Raw genomic sequence first — 14,176 nt, 5'->3', positions numbered from 1 at the left:
TGGATTATCGCCATCTGGAATTAAAAGTCTGAATGTTTTGGCTTCGCTGATAAGTATTAGGATCACTCTAATTATTGTCCTATTTGAATGCTTCCGAAAAATAATATATGTGCATATCATTACAGAAAAGTTTGTATTACCAAAAAGCCCAAAGCAGAGGAAAAACCACTGGTAACCATACTTCCAAAATATGATTATTGATATTTTATTGGATAGTGTTGCAACATATTAAGTATACATTTTTATACAACGAGAGTCCATTGGTTAGAATGTTTTGAGTTGTATGTGCCAAAAAGAAAAATTGTATTGAAAAGGTAATGCATGAGAATTATTGGTTCCACTATTGCAGACACACAGAAGCACCTAGGCCTCAAACAGTTTTGTACAGAGCAACAGAGAGCTCTTCTCTCCTTCTCAGCTGTGCTTAATCCTCAGACTGATTTTCCTCCTATCTTGCAACGGTTGTCAGGGTTTGTCAGACTCTCTGTTTTCATATACAGGTGGAGAAGGTCTGCTATGCTTTGAGCCGGAAAGCCTCCCCTCACATCCCTCACATCCCTCACATCCCTCACCATGGGCCCACGTATTTCAACTCTTGATCTCCAGCTTCCATAACTGTTTTAAAGGTGTAAAACGCAGACGTGGGCTCTAGGATCATCTGTGAACTTTATCCCGCCTCTTGATTTTGGTCTATTTCTTCTTGCTTCCTGGGAGAGCTAAGACGGGAGAGCCCCAGGCGCATGCTCCCATCACAGTGGACCTACTTTGTCTTCTCACGATAGACTGCTGCCTCCTAAACCATGGCCACAGCTCAATCTTTTCTCCTTGAACTTGCCTTTGGTCACAGCAATGAGAATACTAATATATTATTCTCTCTTAAAATTGACGAAGAATCTGGAGGCAAGTTAATTTTTTTTTTTTTTTTTGGAGCTGGGGACCGAACCCAGGGCCTTGCGCTTCCTAGGCAAGCGCTCTACCGCTGAGCTAAATCCCCAACCCCGGCAAGTTAATTTTATCAAATGAGACCCATCCAATATAACCAGAAAACTGTTCGTGCAGACCTCCTTACATTTAGCTGTCTAAACCCAGATATGCAGCTTCCTAGAGCTTGGACTAGAACAAAGTCTACCGCCCATTAGTTTTGTATACTTTGGGCATTGTTTCTATAGTTTGCACAGCAAAATGTTTCCTTTTGTTTTTGGTTAATGTACACAATTCTAATATTTATATGTTAAGTATCTTGTCAAGAAAACATTCCTAATCCAGGATTCATTGGTTTATACCTATGTTTTCTTTAAGAAGATTTTAACTATATCATCGTAGCATCTACCTTAACGCCTATGATTCATTTTAGTTGTTCAGTATGATGTCAGAAATATATGCATATTAATTCTTCTTCACACAAATATTTAATTGTCCCAAAGATAATTGACCCATTCAGTTCACACACACACACACACACACACACACACACACATATATATATATCATAAATTTCATTGTATCCTTATTTTTTTGACTCTTCGATGGTTTCATACTTCATATAATGAATTTCAGGGGCTTTTTACCCTATAATTATCCTCTCTTTTGCCTCTCTCTCTACTACTGAATGCCTTCTTATTATTCTGTCTTAGGATGTATCATGGTGAAGACATACCATGACCAAGGCAACTCTTATTCAGGAAAACATTTAATTATGGCTGGTTTCTTACAGTTGTAAAGGTTCAGTCCATTATCATCAGGGCAGGAAGCATGGCAGCATATAGGCAGACATGATGCTAGAAGAGCTGAGAGTTCTACATCCTGATCTGAAGGCATCCAGGAAAAGACTGGATTCCACAGGCAGCCAAGAAGAGGCTCTCATCTACATTGGGAGGACCCTGAGCATAGAAAGATCAAAGCCCACCCCACAGTGACACACTTCCTCCAACAAGGCCACACCTACTCCAACAAGACCACACCTCCTAATAGTGCTATTCCCTAGGACAAGCATATTCAAAACACCACACACTCCTACTGATATGTCTTCTTTGTGTGCGTGTGTGTGAGTTACCTGGATGAACAGATAAATACATTCTCTAGTGTAATAGTGGTGTGAGTATTATGGGAATGATAATAATCACAAGTGCTTTCTAACTAGGTTTGTGTTAATTTTTAAAAGCAGAGTATGTGACACCTTGTGAAGTTGGTACCAGGGACTGGGGTATTGCTGTGATAGGCCTGACCTTCCTCCCTTTTGACAGAATGTGGACTTTGGATTAGGGAAGCAGTTGAATGCTTTAAGTGGGGTTTAATGGGCCATACTAGTAGGATCATGGCAGACAGTAGTGTTGAGAGTGATTTGAACTGTGGTTGTATGGCTTAAGATGCTTCAGAGCAGAATATTACTATGGGAACTAGTCAAATTCTGGTGATATTTGGGCAAAGAATGTGGCACTTTTTGCCCTTGTCTGAAAAGTCTGCCTGAAGCTAAATTGAAGAGTTATGGATCAACAGATTTTGCTAAAGAAATTTCCAAACAGCATGGTATTGATACTGTTGCTTAATTAGTTGCAAGCTGAGCAAGAAAAATACAAAACGTACAGTTTGAGGAGTAAGGGGGCACCAGGAAGTATAAACAGATTAACAAAAAGTCTGGTGCTAAATGGAATCAAGGGAGTGAAGACCTCAGAGCAAAACCCCACCCAGCAAAGCTTCCAACTTGTGAAAAGGACTTAAGAAAAAGTTCAGGACATAGTGACATACACCCTTAATCCTAGTACTTGGAAAGCAGAGGCAAGTGGATCTCTGAGTTCAAGGCCAACCTGGTCTACAGAGAGAGAGAGTTCCAGGACAGCCAAGCTTAGGCAGTGATGGAAACCATTGAAAACAGAAAGCTGGTGAAAATGTATTCGAATGAGGGGGTCATGTTCCAACCCCAGCAAGCAGCAGAACTTGTCAATTTCTCCACCACCCACTTATAGCTTTAGAGTTAAGAATACAGGAAATGGGTTATGGCATCTCCCTCCACAACTAAGGAAAGCCGTTGAGGTCAGGTATGTGGCAGGGTTGTCACTGCACAGAAGCCTAAAGAGGCCATTGTTCAAAGCTGTGAGGGTAAAGCCAGAATTGCCTTGAAGACTCCAAGATGTTGAAGATGTCAGAGTCATGGGATGGCTTCTGAGGAAAGCTCTGATAGAGAGCAGAACCAACATGAGAGAAAGCACATGGTGCAGTCAACGAAGCTGGAAGGAGTTGCAGATCTGAAGAGCTCTTTGACGTCAGATCTAAAGACACAGAGTTTGGGGTTTGCCCAGCTGGTTTTCGGTCCTGCTTTAGTCAGGTATTTTCCCACTTTGCTCCCTTCCCCCCCTTCTGGAATAGGAATGTATTTCCTATGCTACTGTATGTTGGAAGCCTGTGATATGCTTTTTGATTTTCATCTGACACGGGGCTACAGTTAAGTTTGTCATGAGTCTCGAAAGAGATTTTGAACTTCAGTCATTTAAACAATGTTAAGACTGTTATAGGCTATAAGGATTTTTGAAGTTGGACTAAATGCATTTTGTATTATATTATGGTTAGAATCCTATGGGGTTCAGGGAATAGAATATGGTAGTTTAAGACAAAATGGCCCCCATAGTCACTATTTGAAAGGATTAGGACAAGTGGCCTTTTGGGGGGGTGTGTTTCAGTGTATTGGGGGAACTGTGTCACAGGGGAAGGACTTTGAGGTTGCAGAAGCTCAAGCAAGGCCCAGTTTGTCTCTCTGTCTCTCTGTCTGTCTCTGTCTGTCTCTGTCTCTCTGTCTGTCTCTCCTCTCTCTCTCTCTCTCTCTCTCTCTCTCTCTCTCCTGCTTACTAACCCAGATGTAGAACTCTAGCAAGCTCTCCAACATCGTGTCTGCCTGCATGCCACCATGTTTCCTACCATGACAATGATGAACTAAACCTCTGAACTGTAAGTCAGCCCCAATTAAATGCTTTCCTAGGAGTTGCTATGGTTATGACGCCACTTGACAGCAATCAAAATACTAAGGCAGACTTCCACATTTTTTGCAAGGGTGTTTTTCAGTTCTAAGTCTCTTCTGTTACTATATCAGTTTTGGGGTCTATTTGGTTCATTTCTCTTAAAAGGCTTAAAGAATTATGGCAAGCACATTAAATTCCCATGTCAGCTTTAAAATTTGACATCTTAGCAATATTAATTCTTCTACCCTTCCAACGTGGGGAGCATTCTTAGTGAATCTTTCATTCCTACAATGTCTGTAAATTGAGCATTTTTATTTACTTGATGAATTACCTTTTTTAAAATTTCTATTTTATGAGTCTTGCCTGCATGTATGGTCTGTGTACCACATGCAATGTCATATCTGCAAACGCCAAAAGAAGGCACTAGATCCCCTGGGGACTGCAGTTGCAGTGTTTGTGAGCCTCCACATGAGTGTTAGGAATCAAACCTGGATCCTCTCAAAGAGCAACCAATGCCCATAACCAGTGAGCCATCTCTTCAGCCCCTCTTTGATGAATTCTTATGCATTGTGTTTGCATGTCGAAGTGTTTTCTCCATTTTGTTTCCAGGGTTGTTTTGTTCTGTTTTGTTTTTGCTATCCCTATGTACAAATACAATTACCTTTACATTAATCACTTACTACCCCTTTACTGAGCTTACTAAATCTAACATTTCTATATTTAAAATATGTTATTGTCTGGAAATAGAGCTTTCATTTTCCCTTTCTAATTTGATGTCTGTCCTTTTGTTTTCTCACACAAAAGTCCTGGCTGGAACACGCAGTGCAATGTTGATTGGAAGCAATGAGGCTGGAAATAGTTATGTTCTACTTACTCTGAAATACTTTCAGACTTTATAATTATGACTTTCCATGCTATGAATGTGAAGAAATTCTCTTTGGGGCTGAAGAGATGGATGTGGGGGAGTGCTTAGTGCTTTTTGTTAGAAGAGCTGGGTTTCAGCTCCGAGCACATGGGGCTCACACCCACCTACAAAGTCTGGCAGCTCACAGCTACCTATAACTTCAGAGGTACCCAGTACCTTCTCCTGGCCTCCCCAGACACTTGCTCTGATTGTGGTTTTTTGAGACAAGGTCTCTCTATGTAACCGCAAATGTTCCAGAACTCACTATATAGATCAGGCCGGCCTCAAACCTCTAAAGATCCACCTACCTCTGCCTGCAGGGTACTGGCTTAAGTGTGCCGCACCTCACCGAGCTGCTTGTTTCTTCTTATAGTCACTAAGTATAACAGAACTACAAATTAATTTTCACCAAATTTTGGAGATTCGGGGACTTTAAAGACATTTATTTTTTTTTTCTTTTCTTCTAGTAATGCTATCACATATGACTTGGTGAATTTGCGATGTGTCACATTTCTCTAATGCTCTGCTCATTGTTCTTTAACATTTTAATTGTTGCTAATATTTTAAAATCATATACATATATGATATGTAATTATGTAAATAAATATTTTATTAATCATTTTAACTTAATTTATATTTACTTATTTTAATTATCATTTCATTAATGGTAATTATTGCTTTATTTTCAAAGCCACTGAGGTTTTGTTCTTGTTGGTTGATATCAATAGCAAAGGTCCGTTATTGGACCCTTCTGGTGTTTTTTGTTTTTGGTTTGGTGTTTTTGTTTTTTATTGTTTTTTGTTTTGTTTTTAAGTTTTCTATAATTTACATGTTGATCTTATGGATTTTTATTTCCTTATTGGTATTCGCTATTTGGAGGTTGTCATCAAGTCTCTCACTAATTTTTTAAACATAATTGCATTTTATTGTTTTGATATATTGTAGTAGCTGCTATTAAAATATTTAAACTATAAGTCCAACATTTAGACACTCTTAAAGGTGCTTCCTGTTAATAGATTTTTTTTTTTACTATTTATGTATTTTTTTTCTGTTTCTTTGTGTCTGGTGATTTTGTGGAAAATGAACATCTTTATGGATTGTCGTGTTGCTAGATACTGATCCTTCCTAGTTTTTCTTTTAGTTTCTTATTTGGTGACTTGGCTTACCCAGTTGAGTGGAGTGCATTTCCTCTGGTCTTCCACACCTGTAAATGCCCAGTGCTCCTTGAGAGGGTCCATCTCTGTGGGTCTTTATTTCTCTGTACCCTCTGAGGATGGTGGCCATTTTAGTTGCACACACTTTGTCTCTTTCCGTGGCCTTGCTCTCAAGCCTGCAGAGCTTGTTCTGCCTGTTCTAGTAGCTCATGCAGAGTGTGGACTGTCTGCCTTCCAATTGCTTGGCTGTTTTCCACAATGCTCTAAGATATAAATTATCCCACAGCTTACATGGTTCAATTAAATTTAGGGCTTCTGTTAGTCTGCTTGAACCATAAGAAAGCTTGACAGCATGGATAAGTTAACAGAAATGCATCCTCTCACAGACCTAGAGTTTCAACTTCATGACCAGTGTGCACATTCTGTACATTCTTACTGGCTCACTAACCAATGCCTTTTGATATCCTCACATGGCTTTTCCTCATTGTGCACACAAAGAGAGAGAAAATGAATTCTCTGGCTTATCACATGTAACAGCCATCCTTTAACCACATTTAAACTCAGTTGCATCCTTAGAAGCCGTATTGTTGTTAATAATAGACACACTGGTCTTCAGGTGTCAGCATGTGAATCTGAGGAGTGGGGAACACAAACAAAGCCTCTCTGTAGGGTACCTGCTAATGCCAGTCTGTGGTTTCCCACAACTCCAGAAGGGATATTTACGTGTGTGTGTGTGTGTGTGTGTGTGTGTGTGTGTGTGTGTGTGTGTGTGTGTGTGTGTGTGTGTGTGTGTGTAATCTTGGGCTGCTGCAGCTCAACCTTTAGCTGCACTTTCGTTTGCTAGTTTATTTCTGTCACAGAGCCTCAAGCCCACTCTTCATTTCTCAACTGAAAAACAAGAAGAACTCTGCCTTTTGCAGCAGCAGCAGCTCTGCTTGGAAATATAGTCTCTCGCTTCTTACTGAGAGGCACTGGCTTTGGAGAACAAGTTGTTTTTCATTTCTGCATGTGCCCTTAGGACAACTCCAGAGACAATAAAAAACATAAACCTTGTCAGTATGCTTGACAAACAGAAGGGCCTGAATTCAATCCTTGGGAGAAAAACATACGTACATACATACATACATACATACATACATACATACATACATACATACACACACACACACACACTCATCTATAAAAGCCAGGTGGTGCGTCGTATGTGCTTTCAATCTTAGCACTGGATAAACAGAGACAAATGGATCTCTTGCACTCATGGACTCGGCAGCCTCACCAACTTAACATGATCCAGGCTGATGAAAATGGTGGGATGCACCTGAATTTATCCTCCACATGCACAGACATCAAGAGAGAGAGAGAAAGAGAGAGAGAGAGAGAGAGAGAGAGAGAGAGAGAGACAGACAAAGAAACAGAGAGAGAGGCAGAGAGACAGAGAAACAGACAGAGAGACAGATAGAGAGACAGAGGCAGAGAGACAGCAACAGAGTGACAGAGAGACAGAGAGACAGAGAGATAGATTGTTAAAAAGAGTCTAGTGGCTTATCTCTACCCTCTATTCCTATCCTCATTTCCACTGTCCTTCTTTGACAATGGAACAATTCTGGATTAAGAATTGCTGATGAAGGAGAGAGTACACCCTAGTGACAATGGCACTGACAAGGCTCACCTTTGTCCCACGGTGAAATGTGTACAGAGTTGACACCCAGTAATATCCGTTATATTAAAATCCAGACCTTGAGGCTTCTTATTCCCTGCTAAGATAGTAACAGTGATATTGCTGTGGGCTTGGTTACATGATGGTTATAAGCTTCCAGTCTTCTCTTTTTAGGTCCTGAATTACCATGTCAAAGATCTCAGGCTGGTGCAAATGTAAAGAAGAAGAACAAAGACTCTAGCAGAGGGTCAGCAAGAGCCCCAGGCAAGTGAGTAACCTTCTTAACCTTCTAGTCTAGACACCAGGAGAAAACAGCCTCCTAAGCAAACCAGAACAAAGGTCATATGCTTCAGAGTTTCCTCAGAATTATGTGCTATAAACCACCCACTGTGGGAATAGTTAATTGAAAAACAACAGCTATAGGAAACAATTTCTCCGTGGAATTAGACCACAAGGTTTCCTTCAAGAGTAAATATCTTTACAGCATGTAACAATTTAAACAAGAAGCTAGTGACGGGTCTAAGAAAGCAACAGGAAAGGAGAAGAAAAAGATTACTAAGAGGCAAAGCTCTGACATGAAAGAAAACACAAGGAAGCACACTGGAAGAGGTGGGGAAGGATAAGAGATCTGCAAGATACAGACTATCTCAGGATAATTAGATTAGGTTTTCTCAGTCACGCAGTGTGTAGATGTATGAGATGGGAAGACACTACACAGACCCACTAGGAGCGTGGATCCTCTCAGCTTTGAACTCCGCTCTCTGGCCTTACAAGGGTGGGTCCTGTCTGGCATTCATTCTCTTCTGTGGCAAATGGAGAGATCAGGGTAAAAATAAATCTGTTCAAGATTTCACTTTTGTGCTGAAAAGAAAATACTGAATGTTTTCATGGCTCTTGAAGCTCTATGTCTTGAGAACCATACTCCATTCACCCTGCGATATGAATGAGACCATTTCAATAAACTATTGGCTGTTTGTATTACAGAATTCTAAAAATCTATTTTATCAGGAATTATTATTTCAGTAATATGGAAGTACTCCTAGGGCTAACAACCTGTCCCAGACCCTATATGAATCTCTGTCTTCAGTATTTATGAGATCAATAACTGACACCTCAAATTTTCTAAGCAAATAATTCTTTCAATGTATGATAATAGATGTCCTTCTTGTATACTATTCATTTGTTTAAAAAAATTATAAATACTCTTTAGGAAAAGTTCTCTTAGCAGTCTTACCATATTTGATGTGATCAAATACATCATTGTCTTTAAATTATGAATTTGGTACTACAAAATAAATAAAGATATTACATACATTATTACTCTGCATAAATCCACTTTAAGTTGTCACTTACCACTTAACTCCCACTAGGAGTGATCGTCCCACATACACCAATTCCCTAGCCACAGACTCTTCCACTCAGCTACATCTCTACCCCCCATTTCCTTACTTTCTATGTAGATTTCCCATAAATCTATTGTGATTTTATTTTGTTTTCTTCAGTCCTTATTCCGTTATTTCTGGAAAATTTTGCTTTTATCCTCAAACCCAGGTAAACATTAGTTTCTCTTAATGTCTTCTTTTAGTATCATTAAATGTCTCCATCACTCTTCTGTATTTACTCTGTAATAACTTCTTTTTATATGCAATTCATATTAGCATCTTAGTTCTAACAGATATCTAGGACTAGAAATGTTTTTTTTCCATTACACATACAGGACACAAGTTAGGTGTGTTCAGCCAATAATTATTTATAAATGAAAATCAAAGAATATATTACACATGATACTGTGGAAGACACTTTAAGAAACCATGGAAAACATTAAATTCAGCTACATTTATTACAGGTAGACTTACTGATATAAAGCAATTCATTCGTCTTGAGGTGAATATAACTCTGGTTTTGAACCATCTATGGAAAATATTATTTTTTCCTAAATATAATTTTGACAGTTTCCCTTTCTAACTTAAAAATGGGAAAATTAAAGATAAGCAACAGTAAACAATTAGATTGTTCTTGTCTGTTTTTCTTAATGGAAAACCATAGAAGAAAAATAACTTTAATGAATATTTCCTTTGTGACTTATACTGTTTAAAGAATTAGAGCAACTGTGCAGTCTTTAGTATGTCTCAGGATGTGCGTCATACAAATCAGTCAACCTCGTTTGAGATGCTCAAAGTAATCCTAATTTTCAAAGCAGACCTTTATCATTCTAAAATACTAATATTCGTTATCTTACTGAGTACTCAAGACACAGAAAATGACAATGCAAACATAAGTACCTGCTTACCTGTCAGAAGTGAAGGAATACATCTTGGTGGCTTGATCATTCACAAGATAAGTCCTCTCAAGAAACTCCATGGTAGCAGGGACAGGAGCTGACACTGTTGTTTTTGATATATGACCTGTTGTCCAGTTTTGGAAGTAAAGAAGCACTGAGATTATTATATTCACACAACTTCCTAAGAAAATAGAAAAATCCTTCTGGTACTTGAGTTAATAGTGCGTCCTACATCAGTGTTGTGGGTAGGTCTGTGAAAATTAACGGTCTCCTTGGATGATCACTTGGACTCATTCTATCACCCACAGAAACTGCTTTTCTGGGAGACTGGAAAATGGAATCCTAAAAAGTGTGTGTGTGTGTGTGTGTGTGTGTGTGTATACATGTGTGATCTCTCTGTGCTTTCTAAGGGGTGGAGCTGCTCTGGTAATGCTGATGCAGGACATTTGCCTTCAGAGCACACCTGAGTGAACTGCAAATAGCCACCCTCTGTTTTTCTCTACACAAACCTCATTTTCTTTCTTCGTTTTGCTTCTACAAACATTCCTCCCGGGATTTAGTTCAGAGATGACCTCTAAGCAGCTGTGTAGGACCATTCTGGGATTTCATTTCTAAAGTGGGGAACAAAGGTTATCACTCACTGAAATCTATAATCTGAGCATATTCTGCATGTGGCATCTTGTAAAGCCCTTGGCAAGCTCTTTGCTAGGTAAGTAACTACCCTCTGAGTGAACTGCATCTACCTTGGCTGGACTGCCCACAGCAGAAAGCAGAAGACCTAGCCCAGGCAACACCATCAAGAACATCAGTCACAGTTAATCAGGAATGGAGCCTTCTTGGTTGCTCACAAAAGACTTTTGAGTCACAAAATTCCATGGATTGACACATTACTTCATTGCAAACTACCTTCCTTTCCACAGATGAGGAGGAACAAGAGCCTAGTCAAACAACAGTCATTTAAGTAGAGACCAAAGATCTATAAAGACTTAGTGGAGGAGATTGTGAGATAGAGCAGAGAAGGATGAGCCCATCATCACTGAATCCTTATTGCCATCTTCCTTTGTATTTCTTGTGGGGAAAATTCAAAGGAAATTAGCTCCAGAATAACCCCCCTCAGCCTCACCAGTCATTGGAGTATGCCATTTTGTCAAGTAGAGATCTTTCTCAATACCTGATGGGATCAATGTTACCCTGTATAGGGAGGATGGGGTGTCAATGTCACTGGGATGGGCTGAGAGAAAGAAGCAACCATTGTATGAGGTCTTTCATCACATCAGTGGGGAGTCAAACATCCAGAAAACCACAAGACTTCAAATACTCTCATTTGCAATATAAATGCTAAGGGCTCTGCACAGAACAGTATTGTCTGACTATTAACTTTTCTCTGTCAGTGAAGAGTCAATGAAATAGCCCTAGGGAGGCAATCTGTCCTTGTTGGAGAAGCCATGGATCTTGGAAGCTAATGTCAGCAGAATAAAAATCAAAGCATTTCCTTCTCACATATCCTAAGTTACCTGAGCAAAATATCAAGTTATTCTATAGAGACAAATTAGACAAAAAACAGAAAACAACTACTAATCCATCTGGGTGACACAGGACTGTACTCTGCTGCATGGATCATTTGTGAACAGTTGCTAGCACAGAGGAGAGAAATAGAATCTAGAAGGACAAATGTTGGAAAACAAGGAAGGGGCTACAAATGAATCTGAAACGCAGTAAGGATGAGAGCAGAGAAAGGGCAGAGGACCCTAAAGTACAGAAAGGAGGATGCAGACTGTAGAAGACCACAGAACTGCAGGCTTGAGACTGTACCACAAGCTTCCTTATTAGTCTAGACATGGACATGCAGGCAGAATTGTAAGTGTTCATGAGTTCTATAGTACAGAGGTCATATACTACCTTGCAATGTGGATCGCCTCTGGGTAAGGAGAGAGGCAGTGGCTAGTGCTGGTATAGAGTAAGGTGAAGCAGAGAGAAAAAGGGGGAGGGAAACACAATCAAAGCAAAAAAAGGATAAGAAAATATGGACTCATTCTATTTAACTATATAGCTAAGTGAAATTACCCTGGTCAGAGGCTCTGTACTGAAATTTCATGTGTTGGGATCTTATTAAATATGCATACTATAAAATATGTATGGACATAGATAATACATTTAAAATTAAAAATTTAATGTCTATATTTATAAAGTATTGAGAAATAAGATACCATTTTCATCAAATATTTATGATTTTCAAAGTGTTATCCTTAAAGATAATTATCACACACCAAAGTATCTCGTGTAAAGAGCATAAAAGCAGAGATTACAGCAAATAAAACTCCCATGTTAGAAACAAAAGTAGGTTTTGTGACTATAAATTTAGGTGCAGATAACTTATGATCACAGTGGCTTCATGTGAGGTGAGAAGATGGCTCAATGGCCAAGAGTACTTGCTTTGCAAACAAGAGACTGAACTCAACGCCTAGCTCTGAGAACGCCTGGTTCTACTCCAGATACCTTAGCTTTGGAGGGCAGAGGCAGATGGATCATGGGAACTCTCTGTTCAGCTAGCTTGCCCTCAATGGTGAGCATAGGGTTCAGTGACTACAGTGGAGGGAGATAAAAGAAAGCACATTATGTCTTCCTCCAGTCTCTCCATGGATGAGTATATGTGTCCATGTCTGCACACATACATGCATATACAACACATATACATAGAAAGAATATGAAAAATATTTAAAATATTTAAATGTTCATCACCACTTTATGAATTCATTTTTCATTGCACTATTATCTTCCTCCCAAAAATTTAGTCAGCAGAATGCTTACTAAAAGTTTTGTAGCCTCTCTTGGCTAAGGTGGGTCACTTTGGCATGAACATCATGGCATCAAGAGTAAGTTGCTTTAATTAGACACTGCAGGAGGCATAGGGTATAAATTAAAAAAGCAACTCAGAACATAAATGCCCTCTGGTTGACAGTTGGTTTTGGTGGGCATTCTGCTGTTCGTCTCAGTTTCCTAGGCAACCAGCTTCCCAATCATCCTGAATTACAGGTTGTCCTCTCTGCCCACTCTCCATCATAAGCTTACAGCAACTGAAGGGGCAAAATGCAATTTATAACAGTTACTTCTGAGAATAAATATTCTGTCAGCCACAGAATATCACTGACATAACAGCCTCAGCTTCCTGACACTGACTGATTCCAGCACCAATTTCTTACAAGCAATAGCTAATCCTTGTACAAAAATCATTCATACAAGGTTTTTCTAATGTTTTATTTTCTGGAGTAGAGTGGCATGTGTATTGTTAACACACATAGAGATCAGAAGACAACCATGGGGGTTAACCTTTTCCCTCAATCATTTGGGTCCCAGGGATGAAATTCAGATTGTCCTTCTTGGTAGCATGCAGTTTTATGTGCTAGGCCATTACACATATGCCCCAATACCAGCATCTTACACGTTGTTTTATACTTCATTTACAGAAAATATATTTTTTCTATGAAACACTACCAGGACACAATGTGACCAAGTTCTCACAATTCACATTTTCCCCAAATAAATTTATGTTTCAAAAATATTTGTCGATGCTATTGTTTGTATGTAACTGTCCCCTAAAATGGGGTAGAAGAGTCTGCTTGTTTTCAAATCTTACCTTAGGTTTACATCATTTTTACTTCTGTGACACTTAGTGGTCAAGAAGAGGGATGAACTAGTTTAATACATGATCTTATAAATTAGAGAGGTTCAGTAAGAAGTTCAGGTTCAGCACTTCCTTAGATGTAGCCTTGAACAAACGGACTATTTTTTCTTTTTCTTTTCTTCTCCTCTTTTTTGTCCATAAAGTGGGAATGTTAATAGAGTTCACTATGTATAGTTTTCCAAAGCAAAACTAAGAAAAGTACCTAATATAGGTTATAATCACATGTGTTCTCAGTTTGATCTCTAGCATGGAACAACATGCTTTAATATATAACCACACTACTGTGTACTCTGTCACATTCAAGTACAATGTCTCAGTCTTAAAAAAAATCTGAGAATTACCAATGAATGAAAGTATCCATGAAGAACATTGTGGTCACTGGAAGTCACTTGTGGTGACTTGAAATCATCACAAGTTTACATTTTTCAAAGGCTCTGAACTCAACTGTCTCAATTTAGTCATCCATGTCTGTCTCATACTGTCCCTTTCCCAATAAAATGCCATTCCTTATAGATCCTCCATTACAATGTTCTCTCCAACAACAGAGG

At 39.1% G+C, this 14,176-nt stretch overlaps 1 protein-coding gene across 1 annotated transcript in view; it reads right to left on the bottom strand.

Annotated features, from left to right (window-relative positions):
* The window catches only part of Slc30a8 (solute carrier family 30 member 8), a 34,317-nt gene extending 23,986 nt beyond the window's left edge, over window positions 1-10,331 (bottom strand). The window contains exon 1 of the mRNA XM_032890844.1: window positions 9,956-10,331. Within this exon, the coding sequence (XP_032746735.1) occupies window positions 9,956-10,026 (71 nt within the window). The 5' untranslated portion in view covers window positions 10,027-10,331. The remainder of the gene's footprint in view (window positions 1-9,955) is intronic.
* Window positions 10,332-14,176: the final 3,845 nt, after the last annotated feature.

The sequence above is a fragment of the Rattus rattus genome, chromosome 1, assembly GCF_011064425.1.
Source record: "Rattus rattus isolate New Zealand chromosome 1, Rrattus_CSIRO_v1, whole genome shotgun sequence".
NCBI classification, from domain to species: Eukaryota; Metazoa; Chordata; class Mammalia; order Rodentia; family Muridae; genus Rattus; species Rattus rattus.
The sequence above is the reverse complement of the archived record's forward strand: the minus strand, read 5'-3'. Positions and strand labels throughout refer to the sequence as shown.